The sequence below is a fragment of the Lagenorhynchus albirostris genome, chromosome 15 (genome assembly GCF_949774975.1).
Source record: "Lagenorhynchus albirostris chromosome 15, mLagAlb1.1, whole genome shotgun sequence".
Classification (NCBI taxonomy): Eukaryota; Metazoa; Chordata; class Mammalia; order Artiodactyla; family Delphinidae; genus Lagenorhynchus; species Lagenorhynchus albirostris.
In genome coordinates, this window is record NC_083109.1 from 70,642,716 (window position 1) to 70,667,071 (window position 24,356).

Consider the following 24,356-nt stretch of genomic DNA (forward strand, 5'->3'; position numbering starts at 1 on the left):
TTCATTTGTACCATTTTTTTTAGAGAAATCTGTTTTTATAGGTGTTTTTTGTTTTTAAAAAAATTTATTTTATTTATTTATTTTTGATTGCATCTGGTCTTTGTTGCTGCGCGCAGGCTTTCTCTAGTTGCAGCAGGTGGGGGCTACTCTTTGTTGTGGCGCAGGGTTCTCATTGCGGTGGCTTCTCTTGTTGCAGAGCACGGGCACTAGGTGCATGGGCTCAGTAGTTGTGGCTCACAGGCTCTAGAGCGCAGGCTCAGTAGTTGTGGCGCATGGGCTTAGTTACTCTGCGGCATGTGGGATCTTCCACAGACCAGGGATCGAACCCCTGACCCCTGCATTGGCAGGCGGATTCTTAACCACTGCGCCACCAGGGAAGTCCCAGGAGCATATATTCTTGTTTTCCCTCTTTCATAGAGAAAAAATTGCATACTACGTCAACTATCTCCCCCTTGAGTTCATTTAACATATGGTCATATTACCAGCTTGCCATTCTTTCACCCAGTATTCCATTTCCATTGTGTGGATCCTCCATATTTATTCAGCCAGTCCCCACTGTGATAGACTTATAGGTCACTTCTAATATTTTCCATTGCAAATTATGATGCAGTGAATACCTTGTGCATGCATTTGTTTCCTATTTGTGGAGCTATTTCTTCCCGGTAGATCCCTAGAAGTGATATTGCTAGCTTAAAGGGATACTGCCAAAAGCCTTTTTGAAGATATTGCCAAGATCCCCTCCACAGAGCCTGTATCATTTTATATTTCTCCCAGCAGTGCTCGAAAATGCCTGCTTCCCAGATCTTGCCAACAGTACATTGTCAAACCTCTGGAATTTTGCCAATCCAATGGGTAAGATTAAGTGGCATCTCTGGGATATTTGCCATTTGAATTAAATTACATAGATATATAAAATGAGAACGGGGTGAGCCCTTATATTTGGACTGCAGGAGAAATAAGCTCGTTTTGGTAACCTAGTAGAAGCACCATCACCCCAGTTGGGAGAAACAAGTTCTTCATTGAAAACTCCTTTTCGATGGGGAGGTCCCTGCATGGTCTTGGATTTCCGCTGAGTTGCCTTTATTCTCCAAAGCCCAGCCCTGCTTGCCAAGGCTGAGCATTGTACCTGAGTGGATGGGCGTGAGTGTCTGATGCCAACCTGCCTTTCCACATCTGGCACTTAATGGCACTTTTCTGGCTAATGGGGAACTCCATCTTCCTTGACCCTTGGGGAATCATTTTGTTCTAATCCCCTTATTAATTACTCTAGGAGTCCAAAGTACATTAAAAAGCTGCATCACAGAAAGAAATCCTTAAGTCAGACTCCCTCTCTAGCACATGCTGGCCTTCTCAGACTTGTCTTTAACCTGACCGAGGGGCAGTGTATTCTAGTGTTTAGGAGTGCAGGCTCTGGAGCCAGACTACCCCGATTCAAATCCAGGCTCCTATACTCGCTAGCTGTGTGATATTAGGCAAGTTTCCTAACCTCTTTGGGTCTCCGTGCCCACCTTGGACAAGTGGGATAATAATAGTACCTATTTCATAAAGTAACTATAAAGAGTACATGAGGGGCTTCCCTGGTGGCGCAGTGGTTAAGAATCTGCCTGCCAGTGCAAGGGACACGGGTTCGAGCCCTGGCCCGGGAAGATCCCACATGCTGCGGAGCAGCTAAGCCCGTGCGCCACAAATACTGAGCCTGTGCTCAAGAGCCTGCAAGCCACAACTACTGAGCCCATGTGCCACAACTACTGAAGCCTGCGTGCCTAGAGCCCATGCTCGGCAACAAGAGAAGCCACGACAATGAGAAGCCCGCGCACTGCAACGAAGAGTAGCCCCTCTCGCCGTAACTAGAGAAAGCCCGTGTGCAGCAACGAAGACCCAACGCAGCCAAAAAATGAAATAATTAATTAATTAATTAATTTTAAAAAAAGAGTACATGAGTTGGTTCATGTACTTAGCTTGGAGCTCAGTGCCTGGCACATAAGAAACCCTGACTAAGGTGAGCTCATGTGGTAATGATGATGATGATGATAGTGACGCTGGTGATAGTGATGCTGGCGCTGGTGCTGGTGCTGGTGATGATGGCCATTGGGAGCACACTGAGCCTGACCACCTACAAGCTACCCTCCTCTGGCCTTGAGTGAGCAGCTCAATCACTCACCCTCAGTTTGTTTCTCATTTCTTCATTGGCTTGTTCTAATGGGAATAGCTCTGTCCACCTGAAACAAGAGTCAGCAAACTACAGCCTGGGCACCATATCTGGCTTGCTGCCTGTTTTTGTGAATAAAGTTTTATTGGAACACAGCCACACCCATTTGTTTACATGTTGTCTATGGCTGTTTTCACGCTCCAGTGGCAGAGTTGAGTAGTTGCACCAGAGACCTTATAACCTCATGACTTTATGGTCTATAAACTAAAAAAATATCTACTCTCTGGGCCTTTACAGAAAAAGTGTATTGACCCCTGATCTAAAGGAGAGTCTGTGAGGATGCAGGAGATGAAGCCTGTGCATAGAACCTGGACCATAGCAGGTGTCTGGTACAGTGGAGCTATATCAACTAAGGGTTTAAGCTTCAGGAGCTCAGTGCCTGGTTCTTGCCACCATCCCCGCCCCCGCCCTCTCCTCCTACCCCAAGATGAAAAACAGAGGGAATAATTACAATATCAATAGCTTAATTAGAAATACCATAAAATTATATTTTGCATGTGTATTTTACCATGTACCATGCATTTCCAAATGCACCAGATATTACACATGCACATTAGTCAACAACAGTGGATATAAAATCTGTGTCCTGGAGGCTGTACTTTACAGGAGGTTTAAGGCTCTTTTTCAAGGGGAATTTTTTTTTTCCCCCAAGGGGAATTTTGACACTGATTTTCCCGTGCCTGAGGACTTCAGAAGCTAACATCCAAGGAAGACACAACTTCCCTCTAAATGGTAGTGATGAATACTATTATCTGCATCCAGAGCAAAGTAAAACGAAAGTGTCAGAATCTTCTAACCACTGAAAATTAATCCTAAGTGCAGATAAAATCTCTCTGAAATCCTAAGTGGGAGACCGGTATTATATTTATGACAATTCCATGCAGTCCCTTTTTCTTTTCCCCAGGCACACATCTGTTTTCTAAAGTGAGGTGTACACGTGGTATTTACATGTGGCCTTATTTATTGTTTCCTGGCTGAAGCTGGCAGGTCACCTTGCAAAATGCAGAGGAACACCCCCTTAATTTTGCAAGCAGCATATATTGATATTAATGTCACCTTCTTACCCCTCCCTAAGTCGCTGTGAGGATAAAATGAGATCTAGGTAGGAAGCTAGCTACTCAGAGAAGCTAAGTGCAGTAGACAGGCACAGTGTAACCTGGTCCCTTCTGTCCTTGGGGAGAAGGAGTCGTCTCCACATCGAGCTGCCTGGAGGAGAGAGGGGCTCAGTGGGGCGAGGACAGAGGCATTCGATAACAAATGTGCATAATTAGAGTGAATTATCTTCATTGGAAAATAAGCAAATTATTTTCCAATTTAATGAATAAAGGAGCTTCTAATTAACTCCAGTAGAGAGATTTGCTTGCAAATTTCAGTGGTTAAGCTCTCTGTTCTTTGTATTAATATTTTCTTTTTATGACTCACCTAAATCTTTTTTTTTTTTACTGTTCTTTATTAGTATAAAAGAACTTTAGAGATGGAAAGCAAACCCAGAGGTGATTCAGTCTAATCCTCATTTTAAAAAAATAGGAAGAAAATATGGCCCATAGAGAACCTGTTGGATCTCGTGAGTTATCTAAGCTCTCATAACTGGTCAGCGATCCACTGGACTGGATCCCCAGGCATGAGTCTGACCAGAACAGGAAGGGCCTCAGCCGGACCCTGGGGTCTGCCATGTTCACTCCCGAACTAGCAGTGTTTCCCTCCCGCTCCCTACCCTTGCTCTGGGCTTTTCTTGGCTCTGCTGACATCTTACTTGCCTCAACACTGCTTTTGCTGCTAGAGCACCCTGGCCTGTCAGCACAGCATTCCTGCCCTCCAGTCTGCTGTGCGCCCTTCCAGCTCCAGACCCACCTCCCAGCTCCTGCCTCTGCATTGCGTGGCCTACTACCTGGTATGTCATCCTCTCTGGTCGACCTTAGGGCCTACCCTGAGGCCTTGACTGACAGCCAGAGCAGGTGTGGATGAGGGTTTGGGGGAGCTGTCCACCCAAGCTCCTGCCCTAGAGCATCAGGGATCAGGAGGTCACGATAAGATTGACAACAACCCGGATCACCTGATCCCTAAATCCTGGGCTTTTTTTTTTTTTTTTTTTTAGTTAATAAACTTTATTTTATGGAGCAGATTTAGGTTCATAGCGAAATTGAGTGGGAAGTACAGAGAGTTCTCATATACCCCCGTCCACGTACGTAAAACCTCCCCCACTATCGACATCCCCCGTCACAGTGGTATCTTGTCCTGGGTTCTTTTTCATCTCTAAACCCTAGCTTCTTTGTCTTAAGGCAAAAAAAAGAGGCAACAGACACACACACACAGAACCTAATCTAAGTGGGTGTCTGTGGAACACAAAGGCAAGCATGCCGTTGGTTTCAGATCTGTTCATTCTGTCTCGGCATTCTGTGTTAGTCTGTCCCCAAGGCCAGTGGCTGGTGGCTGCTCACACATGGAGGTAGCCCTGCTCCGGCCCTCTATCCTCTCTCTCAGAATCAATTTCAGTGTTAGGGGCTGGGATTCTGATTGGCTGCAACTGGGTCAAGTGCCCATACCCAGTGCAGCATAGGAAGTTCAGGGTATGGGGTCATGTACAGTCATGGCTGCCACAGGACCCCACTGTGGTGATGGGGAGGAAGAAAAGAGAGAAGGGAGAAGTCTAGGGTGTCATTATGAGCTGAGCAGATACCCCCAAAGATGTCTACCATACCATGATACTGTACATCCCGGGGTCTCCTATAAACAGCTGCCTCTTTTCTACATCCTCTTATGTATTGGCCCCAAGTTTGGCCAGTGCCAGAAGTTCATCATTGGACCTTTGCTCTTTCCCTTATTCTCACATTTTTGGAAAGAGCATCATCCCTTGACCTGAGCTTTATCACTATCTGTGAGCCCCTCTGCAAGTGACCGCATCCAAAGACAAGTGTCTTTCCTCTCAGATTCGGTCCCCATCTCTCGCCTCTCAATAAGTCATCACTAAGCCTTTTTGTTGCTGCCTTCAGAGTGCTCCTGGCTAATGGGACATATGGTGGTGGCACTCTAGAAAATAGCCACCTGAGAGTGAAGCTGGACAATTTGGGAGACACACTGGCAACGTGCAGTGAGGCTCGCATCTTATGTTTTAAAACCAAGGCGATCCATTAATTTCCCACCAAGGATTCCTTTTATAATGGACACTTCCATCGAAGTTGTAAAAACTGCACTTGGAACAGCATATTTAAACATTCTGATGTCCATCTGTGAAATGTATGCATAACTTCAATATTAGTTTTCCAGTTTTCCGAGAAAAGCAACAGTTCTCTCTGAAATTGCCCCATTATGTGAAATGCAGGTGATTACTGCTAATTCACATCTGCACCAGCACCTGTGTGGCGAGTTTGGGGGTTTGGTGCAGTGTATTGGCACACACTCATCAAAGGTTATGTGTATGTGCACGGTGGAAGGCATTTTATATAACTCCAATTTAATAAAAATGTAATCTGACTGGGAAAAACTAGTCTGTCAGCCCTTGCAGAGTGCAGATAATGTTCCAGATTAAAGAGTGGAGGCTTTGTTCATTATAGTCAAATAATATGAGTGTGTGAATTACCATTTCATTGCCGTTGGTCTATTTCAAGAATATGCCATTTTCCCATTATCATAATAGGCTACATTTTCTTAAAATCACTTGATTGTGATTGGTCCCATCTATTAGGTTTGCAAATAAAAAGCTTTTGTGGTGATAAACTAGCTGTTTTAAAACAGCCTTAATCTCTGTTTCTGTTCTTGAACAGCTACAGGTCAGACTCTGAAGAAGGCTGAGAGAAGCCGGTCCTGTTCTCGGGAGAAGAAGGAGGTAAATGAGTCGCTGGGGAGGGCAGGTGGGAGGCAACTCTATTTAAAGAGACCTGAGGGAGTGGGCTGGTGATTAAGTATCCCTGGATCTCCTATTCTTTTCTCTCATTCTCAACTGGAGTTATCAACCCAGTGTCACTTATAGTAATAATCTCTTACCGAATGTATCAGTTAGCTTTGGCTGTGTAACAAGTCACCCAGATTTTAGTGACTCAAAACAACCACAGATTTAGTTCATGATTCTGAGGGTCAGCCATCTGGGCTCAGCTTCTTCAGGCAGTTCTGTTGATGGGCCAGGCTCTGCTGACCTCAGCTGGGCTCACTTATGCATCTGCAGTTAACAGAGGTGTTGCCCTGGGGCTGCCTGAACATCAGTTAGGGTGCTTTAGTTCTCCTCCGATGTTCTCCCATCCTCCATCAAGCCAGCCAGGTTTGTTCACATGGGGGCTCAGGGGTTCAAGAGCATGAGATTGGAAGACGCAGGAGCTCCTGAGCTCTAGGCTTAGCACTGTCATGGTGTCACTTCTGCCACTTTCTGTTCTTTAAAGCAAATCACAAGGTCAATGCAGGTTCAAGGGGTGGGGGAATAGGCCTCACCTCTTAATGGGAAGAGCTACAAAATATTGAAATATACCACATTCTTGAAATTTACCATTCTTGAAATTTTTGAAATTTACCGCACTGAGCCCACCTGCGCTGTGCTGGGCACCAGAGCCAGGACTAAGGGATGGATGAGAGACAGTCCTTGACTCAGGGTGTGCACAGTGTAGTTGGAAGGGATGTGCAGTGAGATCATTACAATACAGTGTGAGAGTGCCAGTACAGGGAGAGAAGGACAAAGAGTGGGATTTCAATACGGAAAAAGGGTCACCTACCTCTGCCAGTAGTATCAAGAAAGGCTTTGCAGAAAAGCGGATGTAAAGACCAACTCTTGAGGGTGAGTAGTTTTCCAGGCCAAGTAAATAGCATGGTCAAAGGCAGAGAGATGGGACTTCCCTGGTTGCACAGTGGTTAAGAATCCGCCTGCCAATGCAGGGGACATGGGTTCGAGCCCTGGTCCGTGAAGATCCCACATGCTGTGGAGCAACTAAGCCTCTGCACCACAACTACTGAGCCTGCGCTCTAGAGCCCGCGAGCCACAACTACTGAGCCCATGTGCCACAACTACTGAAGCCTGCGCGCCTAGAGCCCGTGCTCCACAACAAGAGAAGCCACCACAATGAGAAGCCCACGCACCGCAACAAAGAGTAGCCCCCGCTCACCGCAACTAGAGAAAGCCCGCGCGCAGCAACGGAGACCCAACTCAGCCAAAAATAAATAAATAAATACATTTAAAAAATAAGTATACAAAGGCAGAGATATATGAATAAGGAAAGCTGCAAGATCATTGAGCCTGAGGTGGGAAGTGGCAGTTAGGACCCATGAATTACTGAAGGGCCCTTCAATCAAGACCCAAGCTTGTGGGAGTTTGCATTTGAGTCTTACTTAGCGGCTGATGGGAGCAGGAGTGTGAAGGCTTCTTGCTCATCATCAATATCAACCAATCCTGAAATTCGTCGACACTTAAGTACTCACACCCTTGACTGTAAACTGACCTGATTCCAAAGACAAAAGGGAATTTCTCTGGCTCAGCTGGGTCCAGCGGCTCAAAAATGGCCACTAGACTTGATTCTTCTGTCTGCAGCTCATGGCTCTGCTTCCTCGGTGTTGGCCTCACCCCAGCCAGCTCTGAGGAGGCAGGTCAGGGTTGGCTTGCAAAGGGCCTTGTGTGCTTTGCTGTGACTTTCTTCCTGTCTCCTGTTGCCTCCTTTCTCAGCTGTAGCCAGAAGAGCTAGTGTGGCTTTCCTCCTTCTTGAATCGACCTGCCTGGGATGAGGGCTGGGAGATAACTTAGGAACTTGGATGCTGCCGCAAAGACCTCCATGTCAGCCCCAGTGGACACTCTAGAAGCTGAACCAGGGTGGGTTTTCCCACTCCTTTCTGGTGGAGGCGTTTTTCTGGAGGCAGGAGCAGGTGTCCTTGTCTCCACAAAGTCCTTCCAGAAACCTCAGGGTGGAGGAGCCACAATGGGAGCGAGCGCAGACCTGCAGGCACCAGGTCTCCCTCGATTAAGTAACCAAGAGTGAGGGACTTCCCTCGCAGTGCAGTAGTTAAGAATCTGCCTGCCAGTGCAGGGGACATGGGTTCAATCCCTGATCCGGGAAGATCCCACATGCTGCGGAGCATCTAAGCCCGTGCTCCACAACTACTGAGCCTGCACTCTAGGGCGTGCATGCCACACTACTGAGCCCGCATGCTGCAACTACTGAAGCCCATGTGCCTAGAGCCTGTGCTCCGCAACAAGAGAAGCCATCCCAATGCGAAGCCCGTGCACCACAACGAAGAGTAGCCCCTGCTTGCTGCAACTAGAGGAAGACCGCCCATAGCAACGAAGACCCAATGTAGCCAAAAATAAATAGAAATTAAAAATAAATTAAATTTATTTTTTAAAAAAGTAACCAAGAGTGGGGATCAGTCCCCCTAGGCCAGGAATGAATTGTTTAAACCTGAGGCCTTTGGTTGCAGGATGACAGCATCCGATTTATCCACATTAAGAAATTCTCTGGAAACATGATGGAGCAGGGCAGCCAGTAACTAGCAGAGATACTTTTTCCCTCCCCTCCTCTCTCTCCTTGGCAACAGGACTCCCCTAATTGCCGCTTTCCCGGCTACTCGCATCATTCCAGTCACCCGAGAGCATTTCAGATCACTCTTCTGAAAAATGCTTGAATGAGGAAAAAGGGAGAGTGGGGTTGTTTATCACAACATCTGAGTTTAACCCTGAAAGATGTTTAAAATGGTTTCAGGCCCTCTGAAAAAGAGAGTGCTTTCTTAACAAGGCTTTCGTTTGGTTAGAAAAACAAGAGAAAGAAACTAATAGCAAGCTGCCAGGATGCTCATCCTGATATATTATAACATGCCTTTCCACCCACCTCCTCTTTCCACATCCTTCCCCACCGCCCCCCCTCCGTCGTCTGTGAAATCTGCACTTCCTGATACTCTGTGCTTACACAGGATGCCAGGTATAGAGGAAGCTTTGTCCTTGCGAAAGGCAAGGAAAAGACAAGCTGGTTAGAACAGGCAGACAAGGACACTCATCATGTTCCTTCGGAGGTAGGGTATACGGGCCAGCTCACACCTTGGCAGGTGGATGTGCAGTTTCCATCCTGGGTGGGGATTGGGTACTATCCTGCATGGTCATGGGCCAGCACAGCAAAGGGCGGATGGGAAGTTCTCGGTGAGCCTGCCAGGCCACATTCAGCCCAAAGATGTGTTTTATTTGGCCCATACCCTACTACAGTTTTTAAAAATTAGGCAGCTGCATTCAAAAATTAGGAGATTTCACATTAAAATGCTGACTACTGGCTTCTCTGGAAAAATGGAGAATGACAACACTGAGTCCTTCCTTATTCCTATAAGGAATATTCCTGTAACAGTGGGCAATGGCTTCTGATGAGGACATGTCCCCCTTTTGATGGGACCCTCCCTGTCCCCCCCGACCCCCCACCCACTCAACAGCAAGCAGGTATCAGCACCCACATGATGCCAGGCCCTATGCTGGGTGCTTGATGTCAACAGTTCACAAATGTTGCAGCACGTTAGAATCACCGGGGAGCTATTAAATACCCCCATGTCCAGGCCTCTTTCCAAACCAGTTAAATCAGAATGTCTGGGGGTGTGACCCGGGCATCAGAATTTTTTAATCTTCCCAAGTGCTTCCGATGTGCAGCCATGGATGAGAAGCAGCGTTTTACGGGTTATTAAGTAACCCCTGGTTCTCGGTGCTTCCCCACGCACTGCACGCCTGCCCTGCTCCAAGGATGCTTCGGTTCTCAAGCCCCGTCACAGACACAGACAGGCACAGATCATAGCAGAGAATGAGGAGACCCAGTTAAAGCCCCAGCGGGTGCTGGAGGAGAGAGAGAAGACTTCCTGGAAGAGGCGGCTTTAACCGAGGTTTTGGAAGGGTTACAGTCATTTCTGAAAAAATGTACCTTTGATGGTTGGCTTGAAGTTGGTATATACTTTTGAAGTAGCTGGTAAAAGTATTCTCCACTTCTTCTCTAGCAAGAGATTATATAGTGTTTCTGGCCCTTGGTCATGAATTATTAATGGTTTTGAAATCGTGGTCATTGTAGTTTACTCAAAAATCATTAGAAAGTAAATTTATTATACAGTGTTAAAAAAGAAAAAAACCAGGAAACCGCAGTGGAGGAAGAAATCTTTATTCATCACCCCCCCCCACTAGGGTCCACACTGATGGCCATGGCACCTTGGGACTCACAGACATGGTGCTGGGGATATGTTCTGCTACTGCACAGAGGCATGGAGGCCCCAGGCAACTCTGTGAATTAGTGCCCACAATGGGCTTCTGTCTCAAATCCTTGTCAGGTGACCTTGGAGGAGTCTCTTGACCCCTCACACCTGATTTGATAATTCCCACCTTGGAGACTCAGTATACAGAGTCAAGGCAGTAATAAAGTGCCTAGCATAGCACATAGTAAACATTCCGTAAGTGTTGGTTGCTACATAATTGTAATCATTCCTTAGAGTGTCTAGAATTTAACAGAGAGACAAGTCACGGCCTTGGAAGGAAAAGGCAGCACAATTTCACTTAGTACTGAAGGGGTCTCCCTTGCTCCAGCTGGACTTTAGGCTCATTCCGGCCGTCCAGGCTCCTGGCTGTGCGCCCCTAGTCAAGCGAGCCCCAGGCAGGCTAGCTCTGGGGCCCCCACTGTAAACCACTTTGAAGGCCTTCTGTGATCATGGACTGCCTCCTTGTGCAGCTGATTGGAGACTCTGCAAAATGCTTCTGACGGCACACTCCTCTGTTGAGCTCACTTTGTAAAGGACTGAAAAAGTCATTTAACTCAACCACCTAGAAAATGTTAAGCCTTCCCTTTGCACGCACGCATAAGTGTGCACACGTGCACGTGCACACATACGAACACTTCCTGCTATTAAGCAGAGCCTTGTGGTGCAAGGACTAGAGATGCCTTTCATCTTGCCAAGCAAAGGAGGAGACTGGGTTCTCAGGGGAACACAGCAAAGGAGGGAAGCCAGGATCCAGGGTGCCTCCAGGGATGGGGCTATCCCAACAACCTCTCCGTGTGCCACCACGGACACGCCTCTGTTCCCCTCTGGTCCCTCCCTGTACCTCATTGTCGTCTTTATGCTCCTCTCTCCCAGCTGTTCCTTCTTTCAGCTCAGAGGCCAGAGAGAGAGTCTAATCAACCTGGCTAATTGATGCTAAAGGGCATTGAGGGGGGGGTACAGTACTCAACATTAGCCCCCCCGGTTGCCCTCCCAAGAGACAACCATTGAAATCAATTTCTTGTGTCCTTCCAGAAATATTCTATCTATCCCCTCTGCCCTTACCTCTACCTCCTGCCTTTGAACACAATGATAGCATGCAATACACATTGTTCTGGATTTTTCTTTTCACTTAACAACATGTCTTAGGAAACATTCTATAGTACAAATCTCATCCATTCTTTTTTTTTTTTTTAATTTATTTGGCTGCGCTGGGTCTTAGTTGCGGCAGACAGGATCTTTAGTTGCGGCATGGGGGATCTAGTTCCCCAACCAAGGATTGAACCCAGGCCCCCTGCATTGGGAATGTGGAATCTTAACTGCTGTACTGCTAGGGACGTCCCTCATCCATTCTTTTTTATGGCTGCCTAGTACTCCACTGTGAATCCACAGAAACACAATCCTTTATATGAAATCTTTGGGGCCAAATGTGTTTCATTTTTTTAGAATTTAGAAAGTAATACCATCCCAGTATGGCCTGGGTCAGCACTCTATAATCAAATATGTTAATATATCTGTAGGAAAATAAGAATATTCATACTGTGTGGGGTAAATCAAGACTTTAAATTTCATGTCAGTTCAGATCTGGTTTTGCTTCTAAAAAAATGACATATAAAGGATCGTGGGCCTGTCCATAAATACATGAGCAGTTCCCGGTTAATGACTAATCTAGGCTATCAATAGTCTTCTGCTACTATAAGAGTACTGGAAAGAATATTCTAGAGCAGGCATCTCGGTACACTTGTGCAGGAATAGCCAAAAGTTAATTCTTGCAAATAGAATTAAGGGATCACAGGGGATATGCTTTTTTAGATGAGTGTTTGTTTTTGTTTTGCGGTATGCGGGCCTCTCACTGTTGCGGCCCCTCCCGTTGCGGAGCACAGGCTGCGGACGCGCAGGCTCAGCGGCCATGTCTCACGGGCCCAGCTGCTCCGCGGCACGTGGGATCTTCCCGGACCGGGGCACGAACCCGTGTGCCCTACATCGGCAGGCGGACTCTCAACCACTGCGCCACCAGGGAAGCCCTAGATGAGTGTTTCTGATTTGTTTTGTAGCAGTGCACGAGGTGGGCAGAGTTTTTTGTTCCAAGACACCTGGTAGCATTCTGGCCAGATTCAAGTGTAGCTACCGTTGGCGGAGGCGCCCACGCTCAGTGGCCTCTGCTGTAGTTCCCCAGCCCGCTTTCCTCAGCAGGGAGTGGGAGCAGGGCATTGTCCTGAGAAGGACTTGGGGACCTGTCCAGCACCTCGATTTCTGAATGCCATCTCTCACGGGCCCTCAACTCCAAGCACCTGTCTTGGCCAATTGCAGGAGGCCAGTGGGACTGGTGACTCTTCTTGTAAACTTCAGACCCCACTAGCCTGGAGATCCTCCCCTTTCCTCATTTCAGTTCTCAGTGTTCTTGCAGCTTCAGTCTCCTGGGGGAATCAGGAGCTGCCCCTTGCATATTTACAGATCTCCACTGCTTTGTTTAAAATGTTAAAAAAAAAGTTTTTTTAAGGAAGGGAGAAAAAAAAAGACAATGTAAGCTGATGGTGCTGCATTACAAGAACCTGTCTGATGTGACAGCTGACATTCCAAATCTGCACTTTTTCTGGAAAAAGTTCACATTTCTGGGCAGAGAAGAACTAAATCCATTTTACATCCAACTCCCAAATGTGTTCCCAGTTGCAAAGTTACCGTTGTCAGTTTTTTTGCTTCTTGTGCTCTTGGTCTCCATTGCTTTGAGACCTTGGACAAGTGGGGGCCCTGGTGACATGAACAGCTTCTGATTTCTGCAGGGCAGGGCAGTCACATGGCAGGGTTTGAAGCATCGTAGCCAAGTGAGCCCTGGAACCAAACAGCCTGGATTCCTAGGCTCGTGCCATCACTCGGGCAAGATACCTAACCTGTCTGGGAATTGACTTCCTCTTCTAAAGAGTAGGGATAATATAGGGAATCCCCGGTGGCTCAGTGGTTAAAAATCCACCTGCCAATGCAGGGGGCACAGATTCAAGCCCTGGTCCAGGAAGATCCCACATGCCGCGGAGTGACTAAGCCCGTGCGCCACAACTACTGAAGCCCGCATGCCGAGAGCCCGGGCTCCACAAGAGAAGCCACCGCAATGAAAAGTCCGTGCACTGCAGTGAAGAGTAGCCCCCGGTTGCCACAACTAGAGAAAGCCTGCACACAACAAGGAAGACCCAACACAGCCAAAAATAAATAAATAAATAATAAAATAAAAATTAGAAAAAAAAGAGTAGGGATAATATAGAAGCTGCAGCCTAGGGGTGAGGCAAGGATTCAGTGAGCTGATGCGTGTAAAGTACTTTGAACAGTGCCTGGCACTTACTAGGAACTCGATAAGTGTTGAGTATTGTAATTTAGGACTGGTATTATAATAAGTATTATATTGAGGGCAAAATGGCTCGTTAATCCCTTCCGAGTCGGAAGTGGATGAGAACTCTTTCTTAAAAAAAAAGCAGGACACGGATTGGGCCATTGTTCCTCAGCCCTTCGGTGTGACGGAACAGCACATAATCCCTCCTGTGAGAATTACCTTGCCCTTGAATCACCACCTACTCCCAGACCCCTGCAATCAGGCTGGGAGCTGCAGGAAGCGTATATACAGATGCCGTGCCTGTGACCCAAGTTAAACAGCAAGGCCAAGACTTGAGCTTCGAAAAGCAAAGAGAATCAATTTCTGATAAAATGCCAGGGAGGAGATTGACATGTCTAAAACCTTCCTCGTATCAGCTGAGCTCCCAGCAGAAGATTAAACTCGGGGGAAAAAACCCATCAGAGAGCTGCAATTTGTGGCCAGAAGGAGATAATGTTGACAGCTTCTTCTTCCTGAGTCGGTTTTGGATAAGCATTGTGCCCTTCACCAGAGCATCATCAAAGTTTCCTATATCCTCAGATCTTAGGCATGAAATTGCCCTGAGTCTCCCTTCACCTCTCCACCGCCCCCCCAAATCACTTTATAGAATACAGAATATGATTAGAAAAAAGAATGATACTATCTAAAGGAAGAAGTTTCCTGCAAATTACTGATGAAAGGTATGTGTCCAGGGTGAAAATGCGCCCGTAGAATTGTTCCTCAGTCTGGGGACACCTCTGGAGGAGCAGAACGAGGGCTGTAAGAGTGCCAGGGCACCTGGGCTCCAGTCCTGAGTCACCGTGGCTGACGGTAGGCACACTCACTCTCCCCGCTCCGGGCCTCTGTTTCCTCTGTGACTACTCTGGGTCTGATAAGAGCCAATGGTCCTGTGAACTTCAACTTCATTAGGGTTCACAAGCTGTGTCTCTTAGGCTCTGTTCAAGTGATAGAAGCCTTCTTCAAACCAGCGTCAGCAAAACAGGGAATCCTTTTTTGCCTCACCTAGCTGTAAAGTTCAGGGGTGGACCACGTCAGGAATGGCTGGATCCAGGCGCTCCGGCTCAGTCCTTCTGACCCTGCCTTCTTCCAAGATGTGGCCATTCTGCAGCTTCTGGTCCTGCTCAGTGTAAACTGGCCACTGGCAGCATAGAGGCTGGATAGCTCACCGGTGCAGGGGTGCAGTGGGGGGAACCACACAGGCACTGGAGCCAGATAGCCTGGGGTCGAATCCTGGCTCATCACTGACCCAAGTGCTTATCTGCCTCTGAGCCTTGGTTTCTTCATATGTAGAATGGGGATGAGAGCAACACCTACCTCTGCTGGTTGTCAGGGATACTCTGAATGGTGCCTGACATGTAGTAAGTGAGTGAGTGACAGAGGCTTCTTCCTCTTCTCTTACTTTTTTCCTGGCATTATTACAATTCTCTCAGCAATTTCAGCAAAAGAGAGTCCGCACGTGCACAGCTCAAGCACCCACCTAATGCCTCACCATGTCCCAGATCAGGGCTCTGAGACCCTTGGTTGGTTGGTTGGTTTGCTTGTTTCTTTGGTGACTCGGCAGATGCTTCAGTGCTGGCCATCACAGGACTCACACACAACTTTGATGAGGGAACTGATACTTAAGAGGATAAGCACAGACTTTGGAGCCCAGTAAAGCTAGGTTCAGATTCCAGCTCTGCCACTTTTTCGCTGGTGACTCTCTGTGCCTCAGTTTCTATAACTGTAAAATGGAGGTAATACCACCTACTTTGTTAGTTGTTGTGGTGGTGATTTAATGAGATAATATGTGTAAACCACATATGGCCAGCATAGAGTAATCGGTTCATGCGTCCACTTAGCAAATATTTGTCAAGTACCTACTGTGTGCCAGGCACTGCCCTGGGGCCTGTAGATTTCGTGGTGAACAAAACAGACACAAATCCACACCCTTGTGTTCCAGTGGTTAGAGGCAGACACCAAGCAAATAAATGAGCAAAATATAAAGGGTAGCAGGGAAACAAATAAATCAGGGAAGCGGGATGGGGGCTGCTAGGCGACTTGTTATGTTACATAGGTCCTCAGGAAGAGACCAGAGGAGGTGAGAGGGGAGAGCTTTGGGCAGAGAAGACAGCAAAGACCAGAGGCCCGAGGGTGGAGGCCGAACTGGGGGAATGAGGGGCAGGGTGGTGGAAGGCGAGGAGAGGGGCAAAGGCCAGGTCGTGGAGGGCCCTGTGGCCGTTAGTAAGGACTTGGGCTTCCGTCTGAGTGAGAGGGGAGTCATGGGAGCATTTTCAGTGAAAAAGGGCCAGGACCCAATTTTAGCAGGATACGCTCCCTGTCTGTATGTGGAGAACAGACAGTGGGGAAGGGCAGATGGGGAGACCTGTTGGGGCTGTTGCAGAAACTCTGTGGAGGTGACAGTGGCTCGGACTTGGGGGCGGGCAGCAGTGGAGGAGCAGAGAAGGCGCCAGGTCCCAAGCATCGTGAAGATGGAGTCGCTTGGATCTGTGGTTGGACAGGATATGAGTGGGGAGGAGAGAGAGGAGGAGTCAAGAAGGACTTTAAGTTTTGGTCTGAAAACCAGAGAGATTGGCCATCTCCTAAGATGGGCACGAGAGTGGGGCGGGTTTTAGGGGGAAGATCAGGAATTCAGCTTAAACCCTGTTAAGACCTCGATTGAACCCACAGCTGGGTATGGGAATCTGGAATTCTGGGGAAAAGTCATGTCAGGCTGCATCTCTGGAGTGTTGGAACCATTGATCTTTTTTTTTTTTTTCTTACTTTTTTGGAGAAGGGAAATGGGTGGATGGAGGTCATTAGTTAGGCAAGTAATACAAGAAAACAGCTTCCTTAAGAAAATATTTTTCACCCTCTAGATAAGCCTGGAGTCCCTTGTGCCAATTCCCAACCCTCCCACATCCCAGCCTTCCCCTCCTGGACTAATTGTTGTCACAAGCTTGGCATGCATTCTTCCAGACCTTTCTCTGCACATCCACATATTCGAGTGTATCCATAAAATATACGTGGTATTTGGGGAGTGTATGTATTTTAACAAAACGGTGTCGTAATGAATGTGTCATATGTGCTTTCGTAACTTGTCATTTGCCTCTCTTCTCTGAACTGTGTCTTCAAGATCCATCCTCGGTGTTACAAACAAACCCAGATTTTTCTAAACTTGTTACGGTATGTTATGGACAGACTGTGGGTTACTTAGTCATTTTCCAGATGGAGGGCATTAGCATTTTGTACATTCCTCCTCCGGCACCTGTGTGAGTCTTTCTGATAGATTCCAAGGAGTGAAATGGCTGGGTCTGAGTAGACCGAAGCTATTCGGGGTTTTGTTTTGTCTTGTTTAGTGGAGACTGCTGTTGCTCCCTGAAGTCACCTTACTCGCCAGCTGTGGCAGGTTTTTCATGAGGGAGGCCACAGGGATGTGTGTTGTCGAGCAAAGCACAGTGGCAGGCAGTGGGTTGGAAGGAGCGAGCAGGAAGCCGAGAAGGGAATTTGTGGGCTGCTGTTCTGCTCTTAAGAACCCACATTCAGAGAGGACACAGGCTACTTTAGGGGCTGGGAGAGATGCTCCCAATCCCTTCCTTTCCTCCTGAAAATAGATTAGCACAAATGAAATACCATCTCTCCTGCAGCCTGCACGCCTGGCTTCTTCCCTGTCAGCCAGTTTCTATTCCTAGCCCTCCTCACCAGCTTGGAGTCATCCCCTTTTGACAAACACACCAATCAAGACATTATAAAAATGCTATTTTTATTAGAGCAGACCATCTCCTCCATCAGTGGGCCCCTTATCCTGACCCCAGCCTGATAGCATCCTTTGCCTGCCACCCTCGACGGCACATTGGTGCACGCCCAAGGTTGTGTTTGTCACCAGCTTGGCGCCTGTTCTGAGGGTGTGATTGCAGTCCCACTCCTGAGGCAGACCGAATCCTACACCCAGCTGCTCTCCCCTTCCTACACGGGAAAAGGAAAGTTGCAGCCTTTGAAAAGTTACGTCATCTTTTCTTTGCATGAATTTCAGGCGGGTGTTAACTTTGTGGTATAAAATGCCTTTAGGGTTAGCTCAGGGAACTGGGTCTAGGGTCAACTCCAAGTTCAGATTTTGTGCCATTGTAATTAGAAACTTCGAAATATTTCTCATCAGCATCATCTTCATTGCTAACATTTATCGAGCATGTATTACACATCAGGCAATATTCTAAATATTTTGTGTTTATCAGGTGGATGCTTTTAATCGTCATTCCACTTTTTTTTTTGCCTTTTTTTATTGAGATAGAATTTATGTTACACAAAATTCACCATTTTAAAGTGTACAATTCCAGGACTTCCCTGGCGGTCCGGTGGTTAAGACTCCGCACTTCCACTGCAGGGGGCACAGGTTCAATCCCTGATCGAGGAATTAAGATCCGCATGCCTCATGGCGCAGCAAATAAAAAAAAAAAGGGTACAATTCAGTGATATTCGCAAAGCTATGCAACCATCACCACTATTTAGTTCCAGAACATTTAGATCACCCCATACAGAAACCCTGTACCTGTTAGCAGTCACTCCCAGTTCCTCTTTCCCCCGTACCCTGGCAACCACTAATCTACTGGTACTTTCCGTCTCTGTGGATTTGCCTATTTCGGACCTCTCATATATATGTAGCCTTTTATGTCTGTCTTCTTTCACTTAGCGTAATGCTCTCAGGGTCAGCCGTGTGGACACATGTGCCTGGGCTTCATTCCTTCCTATGACCAGATGATATTCCATTGTAGGGATATGCCACAACCTGTTTATCCATTGTAAACAGGGATATGCCACAAACTGTCATCCATTGATGGACAGTTGGGTTGCTTCCACTTTTTTTTTTTTTTTTTGCGGTACGCGGGCCTCTCACTGTTGCGGCCTCTCCCGTTGCGGAGCACAGGCTGCGGACGCGCAGGCTCAGCGGCCATGGCTCACGGGCCCAGCTGCTCTGCGGCATGTGGGATCTTCCCAGACCGGGACACGAACCCGCGTCCCCTGCATCGGCAGGCGGACTCCCAACCACTGCGCCACCAGGGAAGCCCGGGTTGCTTCCACTTTTGGGGCTATTATGAACAACACCGCTAGGATGGCATCCCAGTTTGACAGCGGAGGAAACTTAGGAACAGGTATCTTTTCCCACTCCAAAGAGCCTGATGGGATTCTTACCCAGGTGCCTGGGTTCACAGCCGAGTCCTGACCACCCAACTTGGCTGTTTAGCTGTCGAACTAAGGCCTGGAAATTGAGGACCTATGTCACACACCTTCATGGCAACCATGTTTCAGAATTAAATATTGGGCCCCGTGGTCTGAGGAATTCATTTTTGGGGGACTTGGGTCTGTCCTGTTTGAATTCAGGAACATTGTGGGAAGTCCTGGCTGAGTCAGGACTGTCCATTCAATTCAGTTTGCGTTTACCAATGGCCTTAGATATAACAAGGTTCAGCCCTGCCCTGGGAGTTCATGGTCAAGTAACTGCCGTTGGTCCCCAGGAAGCAGACTGTGGGATGGAGGTGTGCATGCAGGAGGCTGACTGGGGAGGGCTCTCAGGAACAACACCCGTGAGGATGAGGGAAGCAGGGTTGGACAGAGGGAGGAGCTGAACGGTGATGCCGGCCTTGCTGACCCCACAGGGAGCTGTGGGGATGGGTGACCCTTCAGAGATGTTCCCAGTTGAGGCAAGGAGCCTGGGTCTTTGTACCCTTGTCATTAATCAGTATCAGAGATCCGGTATAACCTGGGGCAAGACAGGCTTCTCTCTGGGAAGGGACACAGCTCCCAGCAGCTGGGATGTGAGTGGGTGATCTGGGCCCGTAGCACAGAGTCCACTATACACACCTAGGCCCATGTCCATGGTGGCTTTCATCAGTGTCCTGACAGGGAACAGTCTGTGAAGATGCTTCAGGAGCACAGCTGAGGGAGGGTGTAACCCAGCCTGGGATGGTGAGCAGGGAGGAAGGGGCATCTTAACTGTGTGATGCACCTTGAACCCCAAACCTATACATTCCAACCGCCAGTCCACGAACTCTGCCTCTTGGGTGCCTCAGAGTAGCCACACGACTGCTCCAAGCCAGACTCAGCCCCGCCCCTCCTCCAGCCTTGACCTCTCCGAGAATGGTACCACCGCCCCTCCTCCAGCCTTGACCTCTCCGAGAATGGTACCACCGCCCCTCCAGTTACCCAGGCCAGAGGCTGCACAGTCATCAATACTTCGTTCTTCCTTGCCTCCTTTTTCCAGCCCATCACCAAGTCCCCCGCCCTCACCTTGGAAGCATGTTCTCCCTGCTTCCTCCATGTGGCTGACACCTCTTGTCCGAACACCCACAGCACCCACTCCCGGCTGCCTCTCACTCCAACCTCCACCCTCTACCCCAGTAACCCCACGTGGCTTCCCATTGGTCTGGGCTTAAGGGAAAAACTCCCTGCTGTGGCCCACATGGTGGTCTTGCCCGCTCAGTCCTGAGTCAACCCCTGCTCCCCTGCCCCCCGGCTCCAGCCCCTCTGTCATTCCTTGTCCCTCTTGATACCGACCAGGGTTCTTGGCCTTCCCCAAGCAATAGAAATTGACTAGAGGCCAGACAAGAAATTCAGGCAAGGCTTTACTGAGGCCCCTGCAGCCGCCGGAAGGAGCAGGAACAAGTAACAGGTCCCCTTACTTGCTCCCCGAAGTGGGGGGGGGGAGCCGGTACCCTATATGGGGTGAGGGTAGGGGTGTGTCCCGGGGTGGGGTCGGAGGCGTGGCTTAGGTGGTCTGCCCACCCCTTAGGTGGTGAGTGCAGGGGGCATGCGCAGTACCCTGCTTTTGCTCCCGGCCCTTCAGAAGTGTCAGTTGGGGCTTTTTTTGGTCTTTCTGTATCTTTTTGTCTATAATTTGCCCCAACTGCACATGCACGCAGTTATTTTTAGTCCCTTATAGTTTCTTTGTAATTTGTAGCTTGAGGAGACATTTGTCCAGGTGCAAGCACTGCAGCACTGCAGCAAAGGGTCCCACATCCCAGCTTGTCTCACTCTTGCTCTCTGCTCCCTCTCACCACGTGGCCTTCACACGTGCGTTCATTTTGCTTAGAGCACACCCCGCTCTGCGCCCGTAAGTTAACTTGTTCGTCCTTCACATCGTGGTTGTTGTCACCCTTCCATGGAGCGTCACCTCACCTCCCTGCCACAGTCGTGTTTCCCATTGAAAACCTCTCAAGGCACCATTGCACCTGCCTCCAGAAATGGCTGACAATGTACTTTGGTGGTGGGGTCGTTTGCTTAAAGTTGGCCTCCCTCCCTAGATGGTCCATTCCCTAAGGCAAGGGAACTTGTCCCCGTGGGGAATAGGAGGTGCTCAGTCAACCTAAAGGGGGGAAGGGGAGACGGAGGGAGGGAGGAAAGGATCACAGCCCCACGTGATCAGGGAGGAGATGGGGGCGAACCGTCTCCTTTACATTCCTGGATCTCCAGGATCTCACACGGCAGAAATCTCGACTAGTGTGTGAGACAACATCAAAATGGGGACCCTGAGCCCCACTGCACCGCCCTAGACTTGAGCAGAACGTTTCACTCCCTTCCTGGCTTTCCCCACCACTCAGCACCTGTCATCGGCGCAAACAGGCCTTGTCCCTCATCGGGCTTTAAGCTGGCTGGAATGTCGGAAGCCAGGGCTCTCCCCTGCGATCAACCAGCATGCTCTGACCACTCTCCACCCCAGCCCCGAGATGAGCTCCCAGGGTCTCCTGGCACTGGGCCTTTGCACACGCTGTTCCCGCCCGGATGCCCTGCCCACCCTGTCCACCTCTGAGCTCCTTAGCGTCGGCACCTGTCCTCTCCTCTGCAGGGCCTGCCCCACCCCGGAGCGATGCCAAGGACCCGTCCTCTCCACCCACCGCCCCTGGCACAGCACCTACTCCATGGCCTCAGAGCAGTGTCTTTGCTGCTCCTCTAATTTCCGTGAGGACGGGGATCTTGTCTTCCTGCCTCCCTCTCTCTCTCTTCCTCTTCATCCCTTCCTTTCCACAAATACGCTGGCCCTGCCCTCATGGGTCTGGCATCCCAGCAGGGGAACCACAAACAAACAAACAGAGATACTTCCAAAGAGGGAAGTACTGCCACGTCGAGGAGGCTGAGAGGGCCGGGGACAGTCAGAAGAGGCCCCAAGAAGGGCGGCACATGCCCATGAACAAGAGGAAGCCATCCAGGCAGGGGGAAGAGCAAGTACCTCAGCCCTGAGGAGGAAGGGGCCTCTCTGAGAAACAGCCTGAAGAGCTATTGGGCTGAGGGGGGTGCAGGAGGTGGGAATGAGGTCAGGAGGGTGGTGGAGCCAGATTACATTCATCTCTGTCTCGGACCCTTAGCGCAGCACCCGACCCATAGGAGAAGCTCAAGGAGTCTTTGTTGAATCAGTGGGGAGGGGCCCTGAGTGCTCCCCTTTTAGGGGGCGGGGGGGCAGCCCTGGAAGGAGAGCGTCTACTCAGGCAGCCCAGCTTGCTGGGCAGGAGGTGATAGGTAAGGTCCTGGGGATGGATGTGCTCTGTGAGAGGTTCATTCCGTTAGAAGGAAAAATTCTCGGATGCAAATCAAGTGGTGGAGGCAGAGATTGGAGGGAAAATTCCACCCAGGCCACCTCTCTCCTCTCATCAGGCCAAGCGACGGGTGCTGTGGGATTGGAGGCTCTGACAGGTAACAGCCGCCCTAAATCAGTTTAGCACCAGTCTGGGAGTTCAAGGGCAGGCGTGCCTTGTTCCCTCCTTAGCAGCCAGAGGCTGTTTACACTACTGGGCTTCCAGTGGGCCCTGCAGGCCTACGTCCCCTCCCAAGCTGTCCTCAGGGTGGACGGTGGGAACAGCCTCAGCCCATGGCAGGTCTGCTCAAAACCCTCCACTAGCCTCCTGGTCACCTCATAGTAAGACCAGAGTCCTCACCATGGCCTCCACCCCCCATCTCAGGGCCTTTGCACTTGCTGTTCCTGCCACCTGGAAACCCCCTTTGTCCAGATTCCCACAGGGGTTCATCTCCTCCACTTCCTTCAGTCTCTGCTCAAAAGTCATTTCACCAGAGGCCTTCTCTGACCCCCTGGCTAAAATAGCACCTCTCTCCCCACTCCCTCTGTTTTTCTCTACCTCCTATTTTCTGTAGCACTGAGCATCATTTGACATACTATATATTTACTTTTTTTTTTTTTTTAATTACTTGTCTCCTCTTGCTAGAATGTGAGCTCCATGATAGTGGAGACTTTGATGTGCCCACTGTGTCCAGAAGAGGTGTTCAATAAATATTGAGTGAACAAATGAATTGGGGAGATGAGGTCAGCGCCTCCCGCCTCCCGGGGTTGTGTGGACGTGGAATTTCGGGCACCGAGCTTCCCAGTGTGTGGTTTGCACACTTGCACAGCACTGCAGGTGGCATGTAAACGTGCTATTTCAGCAGGGCCGTATTTCTGTTTGCCTTCGGTTTATGGCAGGCGATAATGATTTTCCATTTATGGCGTTAATATAAAGTTTCCTTTTTGAAGCAAGCTCATTCAAGATTAAAAAAAGAAAAATCTATATTTGCCAGCCTAAAAGATAGTTTATAATACACATTGCCATCTTACAAGGAAACTTTTCTGAGAATACAAAGAAACGTTAATTATTTTCTAGTGGCTATGTATTGAAAATGATTTTTTAGATAGCTGTGGAAGAAAAACATTTTCATAAAGATACAGCGTACCACGTCCTGGAGACCAGGAGGAAGCCCTAGATTCTGGATGTGCGTCAATATTCTACAAACCTGAAACTAAGTATAAAATCTCAAGGTGTACATTGGTTGCAGTAAATAATGGTGCATAGGGATTTGAGAAATAACCCAAAGTCTTCTTTGGATTATCTACCTGGTATGCGAATAGCATGTGATTTTTATTGGCACATCTACCCAGGGCATGCGACACTCCAACCTTTGCTTCAGTGTTTGTGTTGTTTTGATCCACCTCTAGGAGGCAGTCTCAGCCATTGCTTTAGGTCTCGCAATGTAAGCATACTAAATGCGGAGTATTTATTGTTCTTGTTTTGAGGATGGGAGTACATCTGATATGTCAGCAAAAGCCGCAAAAAACAAACTCAGAACTATACCTTTTCATTCAACTAATATGCATTAAGGACTTAGTATACAGCACCGGGACACAAAGAACAGAATCACTGGGAGAACACTGGGGTGGGTTTTGAAGGAAGAGTAGGAGTTTTGTACTGTGAGATACATTTGGATCGTCGTCTTCTGTGGGCTTAGGGCCATCGTTGAGAATATTCATTAAGGAATTATTTTAATCCTCTACTAAATGCTCCTCTGGCTGTAGGACATGGCAGACTTCAGATTCAGACACCTCTGAGTATTAGTTCTTCCACTGTACCACCGAGAACTCACTCAAGTGTGAGTTACACACACACACACACACACACAATTCAGAGTGGCTTGAGTAAAGAAAGGAATGTATTAGCTCTTGTGACTTAAAAGTCCAAGATAGTGCTGGCTCCACGCGGGGCTGGTTACGGGGGTTGAACACGCTTAAGAAGTTCTACTTTCTATCTGGTCTGTCTCTCTGTGTCCTCAGTTCTGCTCCCTCTATGTTGCTATCACTCTTGGACAAATCTCTTCATGGAACATAGA

General features: G+C 48.6%; 1 protein-coding gene across 5 annotated transcripts in view; it reads left to right on the plus strand.

The window, feature by feature from the left end:
• Positions 1–24,356, plus strand: part of KATNIP (katanin interacting protein) — a 194,319-nt gene that overhangs the window by 14,153 nt on the left and 155,810 nt on the right. For 4 of the 5 annotated variants that reach the window (XM_060124302.1, XM_060124303.1, XM_060124304.1 and 1 more), the window contains exon 2: positions 5,971–6,032. The exons of the other annotated variant lie outside the window; for it this stretch is intronic. In XM_060124302.1, the coding sequence (XP_059980285.1) occupies positions 5,971–6,032 (62 nt within the window). The remainder of the gene's footprint in view (positions 1–5,970; positions 6,033–24,356) is intronic. 5 annotated transcript variants of the gene reach the window in all.